Here is a 20,149-nt window from a genome sequence, read left to right on the forward strand (position 1 = left end):
TCCAGGGGGTTCCAGTTTCCACTCAGGGAACCCCAATTTGTCTCCCAGCAATAGGGGTGGCTGTGAGGGAGGAGAGGTCATTCCATATCTCCCTTGCTGGCTCCCAACTACACCCCAATCCTCCTAATCACCCTCCTTGTTACAGCTTGAAATATATCAGTAGTAGAAACTTTTCCCAAACCTACTTGACTCCCAAACCTAATTAACTCTCATCAGTTTCCTAAAGGTTGTACCTTTCTTACCCTGCAAACTCTGAACTCCTCACATTTGATTTTGTTTCCTCAAGATTATAAAAATTGTCTTGGTCAGCCACAAGAAGAGCTTATTGGTGACATGTAGGCACTGTATCTATGTTTGAGTGTTTCTCCTGTTGCAAATAAAATGAATAGAGTAATATCTCAACTAGGCCACAAATACTTCAACATCCAGGAAAAACAGCATAAGATTTTTAAGTTAAGGGATTTAGTCTTCAAAGTTTTAAATTCTCTACTTATTACAGGAGAGAATTTTAGAGAGGTTACCATATAGACCTGCCTCTGACAGTTAGCTTTTTTAGGCAATCATAGAATTTGCCAGAATCTTAGCTTCCTCTTCTGTAAAATGAGAATAATAGTATTTATATTACCTACTTTAAAAAGTTGATCTGAGGAATTCTACAAACCTTAAAATGCTATTCAAACATATTTTTTTGCCATTTTTGTAGCTTGTAGTAGATTACTTAATATTTTTCCCAATAAAATTATAATTAAACAATTATAGAATGTTAATATTGGAAATATCCTAGAGCTACAGTAATAAATATACTACCTGTGTGTATAAGCTTATGTCGTTCCAAGTTTCCTATGCTATTAAAGATCCTTCCACAAATTTCACATGGATGAATGTACCTAAGAGGAAAAGAGGACAGTGAGCTTATATATAGCCATTATTTTAGTAATTTGCAATAAAACTAAAATTTTATTTCTTCATTAACTGAAAACAAGGCAAATAAGAAATTAAATAGATTTTTAAAGCCTTTAAATAAGTACAAATACTATGCTGTCGGGCATATACATGACTATAAATTTCATTTGTTTCTGAAGTGTTTAAGAAGTATAATTATCTATATGACATTGAAGCTGAGAACAAGGAAATAAAGATAAATCATGTCACATTACTAAATATTTGAAACCTCTATACTACTATAAAGTGAATAAATATGTGCATTAATATGTAATAAGTAAATATATGCATTTTGTATACTTTCAGAAAGATGCAAAGGAACTACATAATACTTGATAAAATATTTATTTATTATGAAAGTATAGTCATTCCTCTCAATCACAATTCCAGCAAATACTAGAGAACAATCATCAAGAGGCAACATTTTTGTCAAAAAGGTCTTACTTCTGTACATTGGGGTCAGGCAGATTCTCCCGGTGAATAACCATGTGGGCATGATAAGTTGCTTTAAGGGCAAACCGTCTGTTGCAGATACTACAGCCATAGCCTTTCTCCTTGTGCACCTCCATGATGTGCTTGAGGTACTCTTTTCCTCTACCAAATGTTAGCTGTGAAATGAACCAATAATTAATAGAGCCAAAGAACAGAAAAGGTAGGAAAAATTTTGATGCCCTACAACCTAAGGTACAATAAATATATCCATTTTTGTTAAAGAAATTTTATATTGTAGACCCAAGCAAGTTTAAAACACTAATTCTCATACAGATGAAATGGCTTCAGTCAACAAAACTGAATCTTTCAGTCTAAGTTTTGCTCTCTTTAAATCTGAGTTAGGAGACAATTAGGACATGGAAGGACATGGTTCCTAAGCTGATCTCCTGTAGCCTTCCATTTCCCCTTTTTATTCATTTGTTGCCTCCTTTCTCCACAAAGTCATTATCATGCCCCCTTGGTGCTTAGGGACTATCAATGTAGACCCAACTTAGACCTACCCTTCCTAAGTTTATCTCATGTTATACCCCTTCTCCCTAATAATTATATGATAAAAAAAACCAGCAGCAACAACAAAACCCTTTTCATGTCTCATTCCCTCTTGGTTTTGTTAGGAACTGATAAATTCACTCTAAGACATAAATCTTTAATATGTCTATATCATTATACAGATGTTCCCAGGGGCACCTATATTTTAATATTAAATTTCCAACATAACCTAAATGAATCATTTACTGACAGTGACATTCTAGTGCAACTGAGGCAACTTTTGGAGTAATGGAGTTTTCGAGGATACTTACTCCATCTTTATGCAATACAGACTGTGCTAAAAATATATAAAAGGAAAGATTAACCTATTTTGTTACAAATTTCAAGACTTAGGAAAAATGTTAAGTAGCAATAGAACATTTCAATATTTAGGAGAAATAAGTGATCTGAAATTGGAGAGGAACTATTAACTACCATTTTTATAGCACTTTAAGGTAGGGTTATATATTTGTTATGGAGTTATTTCAGTTGTGTCCAACTCTTTATGACCCCATTTGGGGTTTACTTGGAAAAGATACTGGAGTTGTTTGCTATTTCCTTCAGATCATTTTACAGATGTGGAAACTGAGGTAAACAGGATTAAGTGACTTGCCCAAGGACACAGAACTAGTAAGAGACTGAGGCTAGATTTGAATTCAAGCAGGTAAATCTTTCTGATTCTAGGTCTGGCACATTATCTACTGTTGCTACCTAGCTGCTCAGCACTTAGTAAAGGCTCAAAAAATGCTTTGGGATTAATATGCTGACAGAGACTAGAGAGGAAATGAATATCTACCCAGAAGTGATGATGAAGGGGGCAGCTAGGTAGTAAAGTGGATAGGCAAGAGGACCTGGATTCAAATCTGACCTCCAAAATTTCCTAGTTATTATGACTCTGGGCAAGTCACTTAACCCAAATTGCCTAGCTCTTATCACTCTTCTGCCTTAAAATCAATACTTATTATCAATTCTAAGACAGGAGGTAAGAGTCTTAAAAATAATGATGATGGAATAGAAGCTGGGTAAGGGAAGTTAATGAAGAAAAATTCCTGAAAACAAACCCCAGTATCAGGAGATCAAATCACTCAATACTTAAAGAAACTAATTCAGACTATTGTCAACTTGAAATCTACAAACCCCCAAGTTTGGTTAGCTTGAAAGCTAAAGACCTCCATGTTTGACCTTGTCACATAAGAGTTTATCCTGGAAGGAAATCCCAGCTTCACAGAGTTTCAGACTAACAATATACCTTAAAGTACTTTGGTGGAGCTAGCAGACTCAATCAGATGTTAAGTACTCTTTTTGTCCTGGTAGGTTCTCCCATTATCCTTTCTCAGGGAGCTCAGTCCTTGGCTGGGTCTTTCCCTTTTGTGTCCACTGTAAAGCATCAGCCTCTCCCAGATAATCCTGTCTAGAACTCCTCATTTCTTGTGGCTATTGTAAAACCAATCAACCATACTCTCCCTTCCTCAGTTCCCCAAGAGTTATATAAGTTCTCTAATTTTCATGATGCTTCAGAGCTGTCATCTAGCATGGTGTCACTCCCAGGGATATAGTACCCAGAGTACCCAGAGTAGCCAGACCCTTAGGTTCTGTGTGATTTTGAGCGCATTATTAGTCTGTGGAGGTCTAAATACTTGTACCCTATCCCTCTCCTGATTTAAAGATTTGGTTTTTCTGACTATTTAATAGTTCTGTGTTTTTTTTCCAAGTTAAAACTATAAACCGGAAAGTCAAATACTGAAGCATAAATACTTTGGCCACATGATGAGCAAACAGGACTCTACAGAAAACTTTGATGCTGGGAAAGATTGAAGGCAAAAAGGGAAGGGAAAGCCAGAGGTTGAGATGAACAGACTATGTCATGGGAACAATTCGACTTTGAGAGATAGTGGAGGATAGAAAGACTTGGTGTGTTATGGTCCTTGGGGTCACAAAGAGTTGGACAGCAAAAATTTGTTTTTGCTTTGAGATTGTAATTGGTACCCTTGCCTTTTAAAATTTCAGCTAAAGCACAATAGATTCTGCTCTAAACCTTTATGTTTATTTAATTTGTAAATGTTTACTATAAACAACTTATTTTAGCATTCTGATTTCTAATCCATTTTGTTATTCTCTCTGCTTTTATGGGCGAGTTCATTCTATTCACAATTACATTTAAGATTGCAAATTGTATTTCCTTTGATCCTATTCTATTATACTTTTCTTTTTTTCTCTTCGAGTTTGTATTGCTTCTGATTAATCCTCCCTTAATGTAATGTTCTTTTCCATGAACTCCTTTCCCTTCTATTTCTCTACTGTGTAAGACAAAGATGGCAAACCTATGACATGTGACATGAGGCCACAGAGAAGTTAGGGGGTCACATGCCGAAGATGAAACATTTGCTGTAGTGTAGCACAGAGTGCACTATAGATGACTACTCTGCCTATATCAATTTACCTATTTTGATTTATTAAATACAATTATATTATAATTATACATTTTTGTTATTTAAACCATAAATATCGTGAAATTATGGTTTTATTCTCGAAGTGACATACCACCCGAGTTATCCTCGGTTTTTTGGTGAATTTTGACACAGTAAGCTCAAAAGATTGCCCATCACTGGCGTAAGATGTATTTTTCTTTCTTTCTTTTTTTTTTAACCCCTTACTTTCTGTCTTAGAATCAATATTGGGTATTGGTTCTAGGGCAGAAGACTGGTAAGGGCTAGGCAACAGGGGTTAAGCGACTTGCCCAGGGTCACACAGCTAGGAAGTATCTGAGGCTGGATTTGGACCCAGGACCTCCCATCTCTGGGCTTGGCTCTCAATCCACTGAGCCACCTAGCTGCCCCCCAAATTTTTCTATCTAGCTCTATAAGTATATATTTTCTACTTCTTTGATCAGATGACAGTGAGGTTAATTCCCTCAATTCTCCTAACCTGATTAGACTTCTACTTGTGTACCCAATTTATGTGGGATGATTTTCCCTAGTTTTCTTCTCCCTTCTCTCTTCTACTATGTTCCTGTTCCACCCTTTCCATTCTTTTTTTTTTTAGTTCTTTTTTAAAATTTAAATATTTTTCCATGGTTATATCAACTTGAAATCTGGAGACCCCAATTCTTCCCCTGTCCCCAGAGAATTCACCCCAAGAGAAGGCCCAGACTCTTTTCAGACTGAACAACAGACTTTAAGGTACTTAAGGATCCCAGTCCAGGTGGAACTATAGACCTAATTAAAAAAAAAAAAGGTTAAGAACCCTTTTAGTTTTAGAAGTTTCCCCAATTGTATCAGAGATCAATTCCCAAGAAGACCAACACCTGTGCAGGGACCATCCTTTTAGTATCCACTGTGGTAGACTACTCCCTGATGCCCCAGCCTCTGGCTATAGTCTCTTTCCCAAGCCAGCTTACAACCAGTCAGTATAGGTTTGATGTCCTGAGTTCCCCAAAACGTATAAAACATCCCCAAGTTCTATTTTTCTTCAGAGAATCTTCTAGCATGTTGATCTTCCCAAGAGATACTGTCCCCAGAGCTGCAGGGTGTTGACTCTGTAGTTTATGGCAGCTTGGCTCTGTGACAGCCCCGATTATTGGACCTATCTCTTTCCTGAATAGATTTGGTTTTTTCTGACTTCTTTAGTAGTTCTATGTTTTTACAAGTTAACAGTTATATGATTCATGTTCTTTCCGTCCCCCTCCCAGAGCTGACAAGCAATTCCACTGGGTTATACATGTATTGTCACTCAATACCTATTTCCATATTTTTCATTTTTGTAAAATTCTTTTAAAAACCAAAACCTCACATCTAAATACCCATCCATATAAACAAGTGAAAAATCAAATGTTTTCCTTCTGCATTTTTATTCCCATAGTTCTTTCTCTCAATGTGGATAACATTCTTTCTCATAAGTCCCCTTTCCAACCTTCTTTTGAAATTATTAAAACAGAGCAGAATCATTCCCAGACCTTCTGTCTAATTAAATTTCCCTCTTTGTTCCCCTGATGTTAATGACATGGGAATTTGTACAGAGATGGCATGGACACTGTACCCTTTAACTCAAGCAAACTGTAAACAGAAATTCCCTTCCCCCTTCCAGTCCTTGTGACTCCCAAGCCAAAGAACATCTGATAGGTACTAGAAGACTATTATCCTTGGATTGTCCTTTAGGTTGAGATAGACAAAGAGATACACCTCCGGGCCACACCTTGATAGCCTAAGCCCTGAGGGTCTCAGGCAGACCCAGTCACCCCACTGAATACCTGAATGGCTAGGACTGGAGAGTCACACCATGACATAACCTCATGTACACACTATTGTAAAGAATATAAAAACCCCTGAACTGAAGCATCCTGGGAGCAACTCCTATAGTTGTTCCAGTCATGGCGCCCTGCGTGTCTAGGAGAGCAAACCCCTCCCCCCCCACCTCCAGGGCTGTTCCACTCATGCTGACTTGCTGGCCTTTAATCCTATCTTACTAATAAATCTTTCTTTTTACTTTTAAACTAAGTTTTGGAATCCTCTCATTCTTGAGAAAGGTTTCCTTCCTGAACCTAGGGGTTCTTCTCCCCCATATCATTAACAGAGTACTGAGGGCTACATATACTATCTCCCCATGTAAGAATATAAAGAATTAACCCTGCGTAGCCCCTTATAATTGCTTGCTCATATTTAGCTTTTTATACTTCTCTTGCTTCCTATATTTGTATTGCAAAGTTTCTCCTTAGCTCCGGTCTTCTCAAAAGAAATTCCTGGAAATCTGACATTTCATTAAAAATCCATTTTCTCCCCTATAGTGTTGTAATCTCTTTGGCTGGGTAAGTTACTTTTGGTAGTAAGTCTAGCTCCTTTCCCATTCTAGAATATCATATTCTATACTCTCTGTTCTTTTAAGTGTGGTGTATGCTAAACCATGGGAAATCCTGCCTGGCACTTCAGCACTTGAATTCTTTCTTTCTCTCTGCTTGCAGTATTTTCTTATTTTCCTTGGAACTCCCAACTTTCATTACAATATTCCTGGGAGTTATTAATTTGTGGTATCATTCTGAAAGTGCTTAGTAGATTCTTTCAATTTCTACTTTGTCCTTTAGCTCTAAGGTATCTGGGCAATTTTCTTCTACTATTTCTTGAAATATGATGTTTAGGTTTTCATGGGCATGGTTGGGGGAAGCAAAGTGAAAAAAAATTATACTTTGAGTTGCACTCAGAGTTCGTAAGTTCTCTTTCTGAAGGTAGATAGGATTTTTCATCTTGAGTCCTTCAGAACTTTCTTGGATCACTCTCCTGATCAGAGTAGTTAAGTCTTTCACATTTGATCATCTTTATAATATTGTTCTTACTGTGTAAAATGGTCTCCAGGTTCTGCTTGCTTCACTTTGCATCAGTTCATATAATAAATCTTATCAGGTTTTTATAAAACTATCCCTCCATAATTTGTTTTTATTTATTTTTAAGGGTTTAATTATATTTTTATTTTTGTTTTGAATATTTTCCCAGTTACATGTTTCATGTTCTTTCCCTCTCCCCAACCCCCCTTAACCTCCCTTAGCCAATGCATAATTCCACTGGGTTTTACATGTATCATTGATTAAGACCTAATTCCATATTATTGATAGTTAGACTAGAGTTATCATTTAGTGTCTTCATCCCCAATAATATCCCCATCAGTCCATGTGTTCAAGCATTTATTTTTCCTCTGTGTTTCTCCTCCCACAGTTCTTCCTCTGAATGTGGCTAGTTTTCTTTCTGATAAGTCCCTCAGCCTTGCTCTGGATTCTTGCATTGCTGCTAGTAAAGAAGTCCATTATGTTTGATTTTACCACAGTGTATCAGCCTCTGTGTATAATGTTCTCCTGGTTCTGCTCCTTTCACTCTGCATCAATTCCTGGAGGTCATTCCAGTTCACACTTCCATAATTTATTATAGCACAATAGTATTCCATCATAATCATATACCACGACTTATTCAGTCATTCCTCAATCCTTCAATTTCCAATTCTTTGGGATAGAGGCCTAGTAGTAGTATTACTTGATTACAGTTTATGCTTTAAAATTATTTAAATTTTTCTCCAGAATGGTTGTACCAATTCACAACTCTACCAACAGTGGATTAATGCCCCAATCTTTCCACATACTTACAACATTTGTTATTTACCTTTTCTAACAGAAATGGCACTTCAAATTTTAATTATTATTTAGAGTATTTTTTCATATGACTTGATAACTTTGATTTCTTCTGCTGTAAACTGCCTGTTCAAATTCTCTAGGCATTTGTTAATGGGGAGATAGCTCTTATTTTTATAAGCTGTACAGACCGCTGGCCTCCAATCCACTACAGCCCTGCCCTGACTTGGAGACTGCTGCAGCTGCTGCTTAAGATTTGGTATTGCCAACCCCCTACTCTCTTGGTAATGGCTTGCATTCTAGCCTCCACATGATTTCTCTAAAGGCCTAATTTAGGCACCCCCCCTTCCCCCCATAAGCCCTCCACGTGGGTATTTTTCTAAAAACTGACCTAAGTTTTTCTCTAGCCCCAAGCCGACAATTCCACGTGGGAGCGCTAGTATTTATGCTTCAAACAGGAAGTAAAAATTCCAAACTTTCTTGTGCTTATTAAACTCAAACTTGGGGGAGGAGATTCACCCCATACCTGCTCAGAACTTTGAACTAAGAGCAGTGACTGATTATAAGGACCCTGAATTTAGACTTTAAATGGGACCAGAGGGGGATTTTAAAACCTCAGAACTCAGGGTTTTAAAAAAGACTCTGTATCTTACTGTATTTTGCTGATTGGTTTTGGGAATTAATTTGTTATTTTCTATTGATTCTCCTGTTGCACTGAATCATTTTAAGTTAATGAAGTTTGTGGTTGCTAGATTAATTCTGTTTGTGATTTTATTGTAACTCCCAAATAATGAGAAAAATCTATTAGAACTGGTGAGAGGTTTTTGACCAGCTTGATATCTGGTACTCATATTTCCTAATTTATTTCAAGTTTCATTTTTACTGTAATCAAAAACAATGCTGTGTTCTCGTACCATTTGAACATCTTACACATTTTTTAAAGTTGTAAATTGCCTTATGTATACTGGATTTATAGGAGCACATGTCTTTTAAGTTTTTATTCTATCTTGGTAATTGTGTACAACCTTGGAGAGTTTGATGCCTGCCTTGAGATTTAAATTTTAATTTTATGAGAGGTCTTTTAAAAATTTACTTTAGATGCCTAGTACCCTTCTGTATAAATGATAAGGTTTTTATGTATTTATTTTAAAGAATTGTTGTCTTAAAGGATAAGCTTTATATATTTTATTGTGAAGAAGTGTTGTCTAATATTTTTTTTGATGTTAGTCTATGTTTTAGCCTCTTTTATCAGAAGGATCTAGAATTCTTAAGGATAATTGTTGAGAAGATATTTTAGCCAAGGTTTAAAAGTTGTAACAAGTATATGATTTTTGAACATCATTGTTTATTGTTTTAAAATGTGTTATTAGAAATTATGGTACTCTATTTGAATGTGCATTGTGAATCTGCTATTTTGTAAAACCCATTTACACTCATAGAAAATTTCATTTTTGTGTAACAAAACCTTTCACTAGTTCTAAGCTACATATATAATATTTGATTTTTAAAACATTCTTTTTTTAATTAGAGCAATTGATTTTTCCTTTTTCTCATTTTGTACTGGAAGTACATATATAATCATTATTTATCCTTTCTTTTTATTTTACAGTGATATAAGCTTAATGCAAATACCTGAAGAGCCTATGGGACTGTGATTTAATGCCTCTCTGTCTGATTCCAGGAGAAGTGCAGAGCCACATGGTCACAGAGATTTGACTGAGAATCTGCATGGATTGCAGGAGTTCTATGCCAATACTTGAAGGGCTTGAAACTGGGGTTTGAGTTTTGGAGTCAGCTTTTCTAATGCTTAGAGGCTCAATCCCCCTCAACTTAAATTCCTAGTGAAGCACCTAAGATTGACTATCATTTTATGGCTCATTTCCTGAGAAGGTGCAAGGAAAAATCAGATCAAAGAAAGGCATTTCCCTTATTCCTCTACATATATAGAGAAAATGGCAATTTTTCTGTAGTCCTGGCCCTGAATGGGTAATTGCAAACTGCTTAAATCACTTTCATTGGGCCTTGATTCAAAGGCCTGTTACAAGTTTATTTTCCCTACATTTTTTGCACATTTTATATTTCATTCACAAGTTAATTTTTTCTTGAATTTTATTCTTTTTCGTTTGCCAATTGATTTCATGTACTCCCGCGACTCACTCAGCCATGCATCCTTGGCTGACCTTTTCAGGGGAGTAATGTGTTATTTAAAATTTTCCTCAGGGGGGTGTGTGTTAAGTTTTTATAACCATAATGTCTGAATTATAATCTATAATGCAAGTTAATTTTACTCCTTTAGGAGTAATCTCAGGGGGGTAATGTATAATTCTCAGAAGAAAATGTATGTTTTGTAATCTATAATGTAAAGTTTAAATTCTTTGAGAATAATTTCAGCATAAGGATTTTGCCATCTCCCTAGAATCCAGACGTTGAACCTGTTTGGTGGAGGCACCAAAGATGTCTGAAGAACCTTCACTGGACCATGAAGACCAAATTTGAACTTTGGGGTACAGTTGATTTGAACTATGGGGGTTGAACAAATTGAATGCATTTATTTTGAATGGATACTTTTATGCCAGTGAGGGACTGCCCCAAATTGGCTTTTTGTCAACGTGGCTAGCTTTTGTCCTCTTTTCTTTTGGTTTAAGATCCACTGAAAAAGACCAGTTTTTTTCAACGGATCTCAGGGGGGTTATGTGTCATTTAAAATCACTTGGGATACTTGGAACTACATTTCCCGTGATCCCCAATGGGTTTCCTGCTTTGGATTACATATTCAAGGTGAGGGACGGCTTTAAATAGGGGGAAGTGACTTTGAACTTCCTCTTTAGCTACCTGGGTGTGCGAAGATACGAAAGGTAAAATGGCTGAGGCGGCAGTTTGAATACTTACAGGCATGTGGTCTAATGATTTTTGTCTCTATCAGCATGGCTTTTATTAAAATACTATTCTCCCTTCTAATCTCGGCCCTCATCATTTTTAATAACAACATATCCATAGCTCTGACAGGTAAAATTTTCCAAGCTACCCTAATTTGCTTATGGTATTACCCATATAAAGTCTATATAATGCATCAATTTTGACTTTATCTTAGTGAAGTGTTGATCTATATCTAGTTTTTGCCAAACTTTTAGTTATCTCAGTAATATTTTTCATATAATGACTTCTGACTCCCAAAGTTTATATACTGGATATATTATTTTTATTTATTATTAATATTATACATTTCCCTATTTTTATTTATTAGTTCAACACTTTTCTTACTTTCAGTTGTGGAACCTAGAAAGAGTCAGAATTAAAAATCCTGACCCCTGTATGACACTATGGGCCTGACCCTTGTATGACATTATGGTGAAATAGGATTGTCCACAGGAATCCCAAACTTGCAGACCTCTGGTCTCCAGAGTCTGACCTTATCTACCTTGCAGACCTTCCCCTTATCCACAGGATCTCTTCCCTGCAGATATTCCCCTTATCTGCAAGAATGCCTTATAGACATTACTCTTACTTGCAGGATTTCCCAACCTAAAGACATTCCCCTGCCCTGCCCCGTACTGACTACTACTCTATAAAACTCAAGCCCAGGCACAGCTGGGGTCACTCACCAACTTTAGGTGGGAGATCCTAGCTCAAACTAGACAATAAAGTCCCTTTGCATTTTGCATTGTTGGTTCAAGACTCATTTATTGGGATAATGCTCCGGGCAATACACAGTTTTATTAATCTCTGCTTTGATTTTCAGGATTTCTAATTTCCTATTTAATTGGGGATTTTTAATTTGTTCTTTTTCTAGCTTTTTTTTTTTTTTAGTTGAATGGTCAATTCATTGGTCTGTTCTGTCTCCATTTTATTGATGTAATCATTTAGAAGTATATATTTTCCCCTAAGTACTGCTTTGGCTGCATCCAGCCAAACTTGTTGCCATTTTCTTTAATAAAATTATTGATTGTTTTTATGATTTGTTCTTTGGCTTACTCAATCTTTAGGAAAATATTTAGTTTCCAATTAAGTAATTTGTCTATAACCTTTTATAGAATGAAATTTTTAATTGAATTATGGTCTGAAAAGAATGCATTTAATATTTCTGCTTTCCTGAATTTTACTGTGAGGTTTTGGTGCTCTAATAAGGGACTGAATTTTGTGTTGGTGCCATGTCTACTGAAAAGAAAGTATATTCCTTTCTATTCCTGTTCAATTTTTTTCCAGAGGTCTATCACATTTAATTTCTCTAAAATTTTCTTCAGCTCATTAATTTCCTTATTGTTTATTTTTTGGTTATTTATATCTAGTTTTGATAGTGGAAAGCTAGCATACCCCATGAAAGATGTGAGTTTTACCACTAAACAAGGTTGGTAAAATCAAAAGTACATTGGTGCTGTTTTCTCCCAGGCACAGAGGGCAAGATGACTACCTTCAGGCCTGGAGCTCTCAAAAACACAATCTGACTTGCTGTATTCTTATTAACAATAGATTTAATGAAGTAAACAACAAAGATTGGGTGAAGATGGAGGGCCAAGGAAGTCCCTAAACTATGTTTACCCCAAACTAAGAAACTTTCACAAGGCTCTCTTCTTTTTCTTCCAAGTTATCTCACACCCTTCCTGATTGTTCTATGTTCCCCCAAAATACTAGCTTCCTAGCCTCTCCAAACAGTTTGGTAAAGGTAACAGAGCAAGTTGGCTGTATTAAGGTTGGTGACCAAAATGGCCTGGTCACCAAGATGCAGGCTAGTGCCTAGTGGGGTAGATTAACATTTCAGGTCAAGCTGGATCTTCCTTCAGATTCTCACAGGTAGAGTAAAAGTAGAACAAGGGCAGGCTGGGATGAATCAGGAACCAAGGTAAACCACAGGCAGGCTCACAAATTCTACTGCAAACAGGATCAGAGGAAGGGAAAAAAATCCAGAAGCTGGGAACTCCTCTCAAAGCTCCAACTCCTTCCAAACTCCAGCTAACTCTCTCCCAAGTTCCCCCTCAGAGTTCTGAGTCCAACTGCCAGCCTCAGCTTCAAGTCTTCTCTAAATTCTATGAGACCTTTCATTCCATGCACAATCATTTACTTTTGCATCTTCAACTCTTTACACTTTGCCTTATCTCAAACTCCCTTTTTTACACCCACTAGTATAGTTTTACTGTCAATTTCCTCCTGTAACTCATTTAACTTCTCCTTTAAGAATCTGGATGCTATGCCATTTGGTGCATATATTTTTAGTACTGATATTTCTTCATTGTCTACCATACCTTTCATTAAGATGTCATTTCCTTCCCTTTGTTTAAATTAGATTTTTGCTTTTATTTTGTAAAACTAATCATTATGACTCCTACTCTTGTTTTTTTTTTTTTTAACTTTAGCTGGAGCATTATAGGTTCTGTTCTAGTCCTTTACCTGCTTCAAATGTGTTTCTCATATACAGCAGATTGTTGGATTTTGTTTTTTAATTCAGTATGCTATCCACTTCTGTCTTATTCCCATCCACAGATATGCTTACTAAGTATATTTCTTTCAATTTTATTTTTTCCCTTTTTATCCTCCCTCCCTCCCTCTCCCTCCTTTCCCCTCTCTCTCTCTCTCTCTCTCTCTCTCTCTCTCTCTCTCTCTCTCTGTCTCTCTCTGTCTCTCTCTCTACACACACACACACACACACACACACACACACACACACACTCTTTCCCTTTTCAAAATGTTTTGCTTCTCATAGGCACTTCCCCAATTCACCCTCCTTTCTATCAGCCTCTCCCTTTCTCTTATCCTTTTTCCTTCCTACCTTATAGGATATTAGGGATTTCTATATGCAACTGAGTGTGGATGTTATTCCTTCTTTCAGTCAATTATGAGAATATGGTTTAAGTAATGCCTGCAACTTCCCTGTCTTCCCCTTCATTGTAATAATTCTTTTTCACCTCCTCATGTAAGATAATTTAGTCCACTCTACCTTTTTTCCTTCTTCTCCCAGTGCATTCCTCCTCACCCCTTAACTTTTTTAAGGGTATTATTTCATCATATTCAATTCACACCAGTACTTTCTATTTATAAGTCTTCAACTGCCCTATGATAAAGTTCTTAGGAGTTATAAGAACTTTCCATGGAATAGATTAGGTAGATAATACCAAGCAGTAAATGATCACAATAATCTAAGGTTTGATAAACCCAAAGATTCAAACTTTTGGGACAAAAATTCACTATTCGACAAAAAACTGTTGGGAAAGTCGGAAAACAATATAGCAGAAATCAGGTATATATTAACATCTGACGTATACCAAGATAAAATCAAAATGGATATGTAATTTAGGCACAAAGGGTAATACCATTAAATAAGTTGATTAATTAATTAAAGTAAATTAGGTGAGCATGAATAGTCTACCTGTCAGGTCTATGGATAAGGGAAAATTTTATTTATTTATATATATATTTCATTTTATTTTTTCTGAATTATACATGCATTATCACACAAAATGTATTTCCATACTATTCATTTTTGTAAGTGAATAATCATATTAATTAACAGAATCCCAAATCATATACCCAAGTAAACTACTGATAAATTATATGTTTTCATCTGCATTTATATTCCCAATAGTTTTTTCTCTAGAGGTAGAAAGCATTCTTTTTCATAAGTCCCTCAGAATTGTCCTATATTACTATATTGCTGTTAGTAGCAAAGTCTATCACATTTGATTGTTCTACAATATTTCAGTTACTGTGTATAATGAATGATCTCCTGGTTCTGCTCATTTCACTCTACATCAGTTCATGTAGGTCTTTACAGCTCTTTCTGAAATTATCCTGCTCATCATTCCTTATAGCACAATAGTATTCCATCATCATCACATACCACAATTTGTCCAGCCATTCCCCAATTCAGAGATATCCCTTTAGTTTCCAATTCTTTGCCAGTACAAAAAGAGCAGCTATAAATATTTTTGTACAAAGAGGTCCTTTCCCATTTTTTTTTTTATCTCTTTGGGATACAAACCTAGTAGTGGTATTGCTGGATCAAAAGGTATGGAATCTTTTACAGCCCTTTGGCCATCATTCCAAATTGTCCTCCAGAATGGTCGAATCAATTCACAACTCTACCAGCAATGCATTAGTGTCCCAATTTTGCCACATTCCCTCCAACAATTGTTATTTTCCTTTATTATCATATTGATCAATCTGAAATGTATAAGGTGGGACCTCAGAGTTGTTTTAATTTGCATTTTTATAATCAAGAGGGATTGAGAACATTTTTTCATCTGACTATTGTGTAAATGGAATTAGCTCGAGCCCATTCATAGTCAAAAATCTAGAAATGATGTAATCCTCACCTTCCCTAGTGGGAGGGGAGACGAGTTACCCCCACATGACAATGAATAGCAAATTTAGAACAAGGGACTGCGTTTTGGGCAGTCCAAATCAATGTAGAGACTGCCATTTGTCCATTTGAATTAGAGGTGGACCCACAGGAAGTGACGAAGGACACTATCTCTTTAAGTATGTTACTGACTTCCTGTAGAGGCAGTTCCAGCTTCGAACTCGGTGCTGAAGGATCTCCTGAGACCACAGAACGCTTACACTCTGTATTGTCACGTGGGTAAGTTAGGCTGACTTCCTTGGCCTAGCTGGGCCGCTTCTAAACTCTGCCTATCTGGCTGTTGGGCCTTGTGGCTTACAGCTTCATTTATTTAGCCTTTTAACCTTCTCTCTCCATCCAGGCCAAGGCCTGGACTAGCCTCTCCCTTTCTCTTTAGTCCTACTTTTTTCCTACCAGATTGTAAATAAACTCCTCAACCCGATGCTGACTTGGGTCTGATTTAATTACGGAATCAAACTGAATTGTTGATTCCTGGCGGCCACACTTTAAATATATATCTATAAAATACCCTAAATTTTCCCTCTTACACTATAGAGAGCTTTGATTTCTTCATCTGAAAAATGCCTATTCATATCCTTTGACCATTTATCAACTGGAGAATGACTTGGATTCTTATAATTTGACTTAGTTCTTTATATATTTGAGAAATTAGACCTTTATCAGAGAGATTTGTTATAAAAGCTTTTCCCCAATTTGTTGCTTAAGGGAAGAATTCATGACCAAACAAGAGAAAGAAAGCATAACACAATATTATTTCCCTTAAATTAAATTTAAAAGGCTTTATATAAACAAAGCCAATGCTACCAAGATTAGAAGGAAAACAGAAAGCTGGGAAATTTTTTTATAGAAAGGATCTCTGATAAAGGTCTCATTTTCTTAAATATATTGAGAATTGATTCATATTTATAAGAATAAAAGTCAGTCTCCAGTTGATAAATGGTCAAAGGTTATGAATAGGCAATCCTCAAATTAAAGCTAAAAGCTATATTTAGTCATTTGAAAAAAACGCTCCAAATCACTATAGATTAGAGAAATGCAAATTTAAACAATTCTGAGGTATCATCTCACACTTATCAGATTGTCTAATATGAGAAAAAGGGAAAATGATAAATACTTCAAAAAATTTTGTATGTAGGGGATGTACGAAAATTGCACTGATCAAACTGACTAAACCATTCTGGGGAGCAATTTGGAACCAAGTCCAAAGAAATGCAATCAGTGAAAAATATTTGGTCTGACTACACATAGAAAAAAAGACCAAGTGAAGACTATCTACTGCTCAAATTTTTACATGCCTTTGGTTATATGTTTTCTCTTTTAGATATTTACCCTATTTATTCTAAGGGATAGCTGGTACATTCTCTGGCCATCTCCTTAACCATGTGGTCCACAAATCAAGTCATCATCTTCATTTCTCTTCCATGACTGGACACTAACTGGGAGGAGAGGCTTTAATAGGTGAGATTTTGCCTTAACTTTTCCAGAACTAGGTTGTCAAACAATTTCCCAAACATCTCTGCATCTATACCATTCCTTATTGCCCTAAAAGCTCCCCATTATGTACTACCTCCCATCACTTTCAAATGCTCCTTGAGGGCAGTCAAGTCAATAAGCATTTATTCAATGTTTGACATTTTACAAAGTGCTGGAAATAAAACAGAAACAAAAAAGAGGAGTAAAACAACATGTAAAAGGAAGCTGAAAAGCAAAGAAATGGGAGGAAATGGAGAAAAGAGTCAAGAGCAGAGTCCAGAGAAGAATGAAGGAGTGAAAATGGAGGTTCTGGGAGAAACTTACTAGTGAGAAGGGCAAAATGATCTACCAGAGTGAGAAGGCTTCTGGGGAAGAGTGGTATTCCGAGGTAAGATGACTGAGGAGTCATGGTAGAGAAATGGGTCTAAGAGTGAAGCCTAGACAAGAATCAAGGAGTGAATATGATTGGTCTGGTCACTTTATTAAAATGGAGGTTTTAGATAGAACTAATTAAAACAAAGAGGTTGGAGGAGCAGAGTGACCTTCTAAGGCAAGTCATTTTCTAGGATAAGAAAGTATCTGGTTCATGGTAGGGAAAGAAGTCTGTAAAGTCAGGAGTAGAGCCCAAGGAGGAACATTAGCGATCCCCAATGATTGGCATACCGTCTAGCCTGTAAGTACTTAATAAATGCTTACTTTGTTTAGCTGTTAAACTTTTTATTCATCTAGATACTGGCCTGTCCATCTATTGGTTTTTCTTTGTGGCTTCAAAGGGACAATGAATTAGATCCAGTGCTAAAAATAGCAAGCTGGATTGCTTTGGGAAATTATAGTTCTCTTTTAAGAATCCTAAGTTTCCCATAAAAGCAAAGGCCCATCTTCTCAATACTAAACTTTACCAGTGCTGCTGTATGAAAAACATGAAATACTAATGCCTTAGAAGAACTACAAATTATTAATCACAGAAAGCACAGATAAAATGTATAGAGGATGTGAGAAGGCTATAACAAGGAACTTCAAAGAACAGGCATGTCATTTAAGAAACTGCATGACAGGAAAAGAACTTTTGGGAAAACACAGAAAAAGTTACAGGAGTCGGGCAGGTATGATGGATTGTCATCTACATCACTAGAAGGACCTCTCTAATTGATGAGATCACAGATTCACTGAGTATTTTCTAAAATTTCTTTTATTTATTCATTTATTCATTTGTTTGTTTGTTTCTTTCTTTGTTTGTTTTTTTTAAATCCTTACCTTCTGTCTTGGAGTCAATACACAGTATTGACTCCAAAGCAGAAGAATGGTAAGGGCTAGGAAATGGGGGGTCAAGTGACTTGCCCAGGGTCACACAGCTGGTAAGTGTCTGAGGCCAGATTTGAATTCACTGAGTATTTTAACAATGTTGCCTCCCCAAAAAAATTATATGCCAAGTTTGCCAGAATAAGGTTAGTGAAAAAAAGCGTTTTAGTATGCTTTAGTTTGTGAGGAACTTAGAACTTTCATTTGTTATCACCACCAAAACAGCAGACAACCCCTTCTAATCATCTTTGGCATCTTAATTAAAAGTTTCCCTTTGAGGAAGAAAATTATATATTACCTGGCACCTTTTGCAGCTATACTTGTGAGGTTCTGAGTCTGCACTTTCATCAGAGTTGTCATTTTCTTCTGATGAAATACCAATTTTACCAATGAATTCTTCCCTCTGGTGGTCATCCATTAATGCAATGTCCTAGAAAAGAAAGAACCAATTAACAGTGGGAGGAGAGTTTTCAAAATCTTTAATCCTCCTGTAGTTGGCATTTCTGCTACAGTATAATTTAGTAGACATCCCAAACTACTGCCTCCATTCAGATAAATCAATAAACCTCTCCATTTATTAGAATAAAAACATATGTGCTACAATACAGACTGTAGTGGAAAGAATATTAGATGGGGAATTATTATCATTCTTTTTAACTTTTACCTGCTATACATGCAAATACAAATATGGTTTCAACTTGGTTTCAAAGCAGAATGGTAATGGCTAGGCAAATGGGGTTAAGTGACTTGGCCAGCAGAATCACAAAGCTAGGAAGTGGTTGAGGTAAAATTTGAACCCCCAAATAGGTACAGAAATAGATCACATTTTCTATCCCTGCGGTCCACAGATGCCAAATAGATTCAAGTGGTTCTATAAATTTGTACTGGAAAAAAAACTTTCTTTTTTCCAGTAACTCCTCATTGAAACATAACATTTCCTTTAATTATATAAATGCAAATAACAAATATTATTCTAGAAAAGAGTTCATAGGCTTCAAGAGAGTTCCAAGGGACAATTTGGAACTATGCCCAAAAGGCTATAAAATAATGTATACTCTTTAATCCAGTATTACCACTACTAGGTCTATATCTCAAAGACATAAAGAAAAGGGGGAAAGACCTTTTTGTTCAAAAATATTTCTAGCTACTCTTTTTGTGGTGGTAAAGAATTAGAAATTAAAGGAATGTCCATCAATTGGAGAATGGCTAAACAAATTGTAGTATATGATGGTGACAGAATACTGTTGTGCTTTAAGAAATGATGAACAGGATAATTTCAGAAAGAGCTATAAAGACCTACATGAACTAATGCTGAACGAAACAAGAAGAACCAGGAAAACATTGTAAACAATAATGGCAATATTGTAGAATGATCAACTATTAAAGACTTGGCTACTCTCAGTCATAAAATGATCCAGGAAAATTCTGAAGTACTTATGGCAAAAAATGCTATTCACCTCCAAAGAAAGAACCGCAGGAGTCAGAATGCAGATCCAAGCATATAATTTTTTACTTTAGTTTATTTATTTTTTTTTTTTTGTGGAGTTCTGGTTTTATATTATTATTCTATATAAAAATGAACAATGCATTTTGTATGATAATACATATATAACCCAGATTGAATTGCTTGCCAGTTTTAGGAAAAGAACAGGATGGGAGGGAGGGATTTGAGTCATATAACTGAAAAACTTATGTGGAAATTTGTTATTACAGTTGTGATTGATAAAATAAAATATCTTTTAAAAAAAGAGTTCCAAGGAGGTCTATGACACTAAAAGTTAAGAGTCCCTGGTCCTAGATGACCTTGGAGAGCTTCCTAGCTCTATGAAGCTAATTGTCAAATGATCTTTTTGATATTTTCTCTGGAAATTTATCTTTAAAATTTATTTTGAAAAGCTAGAATCTTAACTTGTATATATAAGTGTATATGTGTATATGTATATGTATATATGTATATG

At 35.9% G+C, this 20,149-nt stretch overlaps 1 protein-coding gene across 1 annotated transcript in view; it reads right to left on the reverse strand.

Moving 5' to 3' along the window:
- PRDM15 (PR/SET domain 15) overlaps window positions 1-20,149 on the reverse strand; it is a 204,593-nt gene that overhangs the window by 38,602 nt on the left and 145,842 nt on the right. Inside the window, exons 15-17 of the mRNA XM_044670316.1 lie at window positions 18,490-18,621; window positions 1,387-1,550; window positions 808-887 (exon numbers count right to left, since the gene is read on the reverse strand). Of these exons, the coding sequence (XP_044526251.1) occupies window positions 808-887; window positions 1,387-1,550; window positions 18,490-18,621 (376 nt within the window). The remainder of the gene's footprint in view (window positions 1-807; window positions 888-1,386; window positions 1,551-18,489; window positions 18,622-20,149) is intronic.

The sequence above is a fragment of the Gracilinanus agilis genome, chromosome 3, assembly GCF_016433145.1.
Source record: "Gracilinanus agilis isolate LMUSP501 chromosome 3, AgileGrace, whole genome shotgun sequence".
Lineage (NCBI taxonomy): Eukaryota > Metazoa > Chordata > Mammalia > Didelphimorphia > Didelphidae > Gracilinanus > Gracilinanus agilis.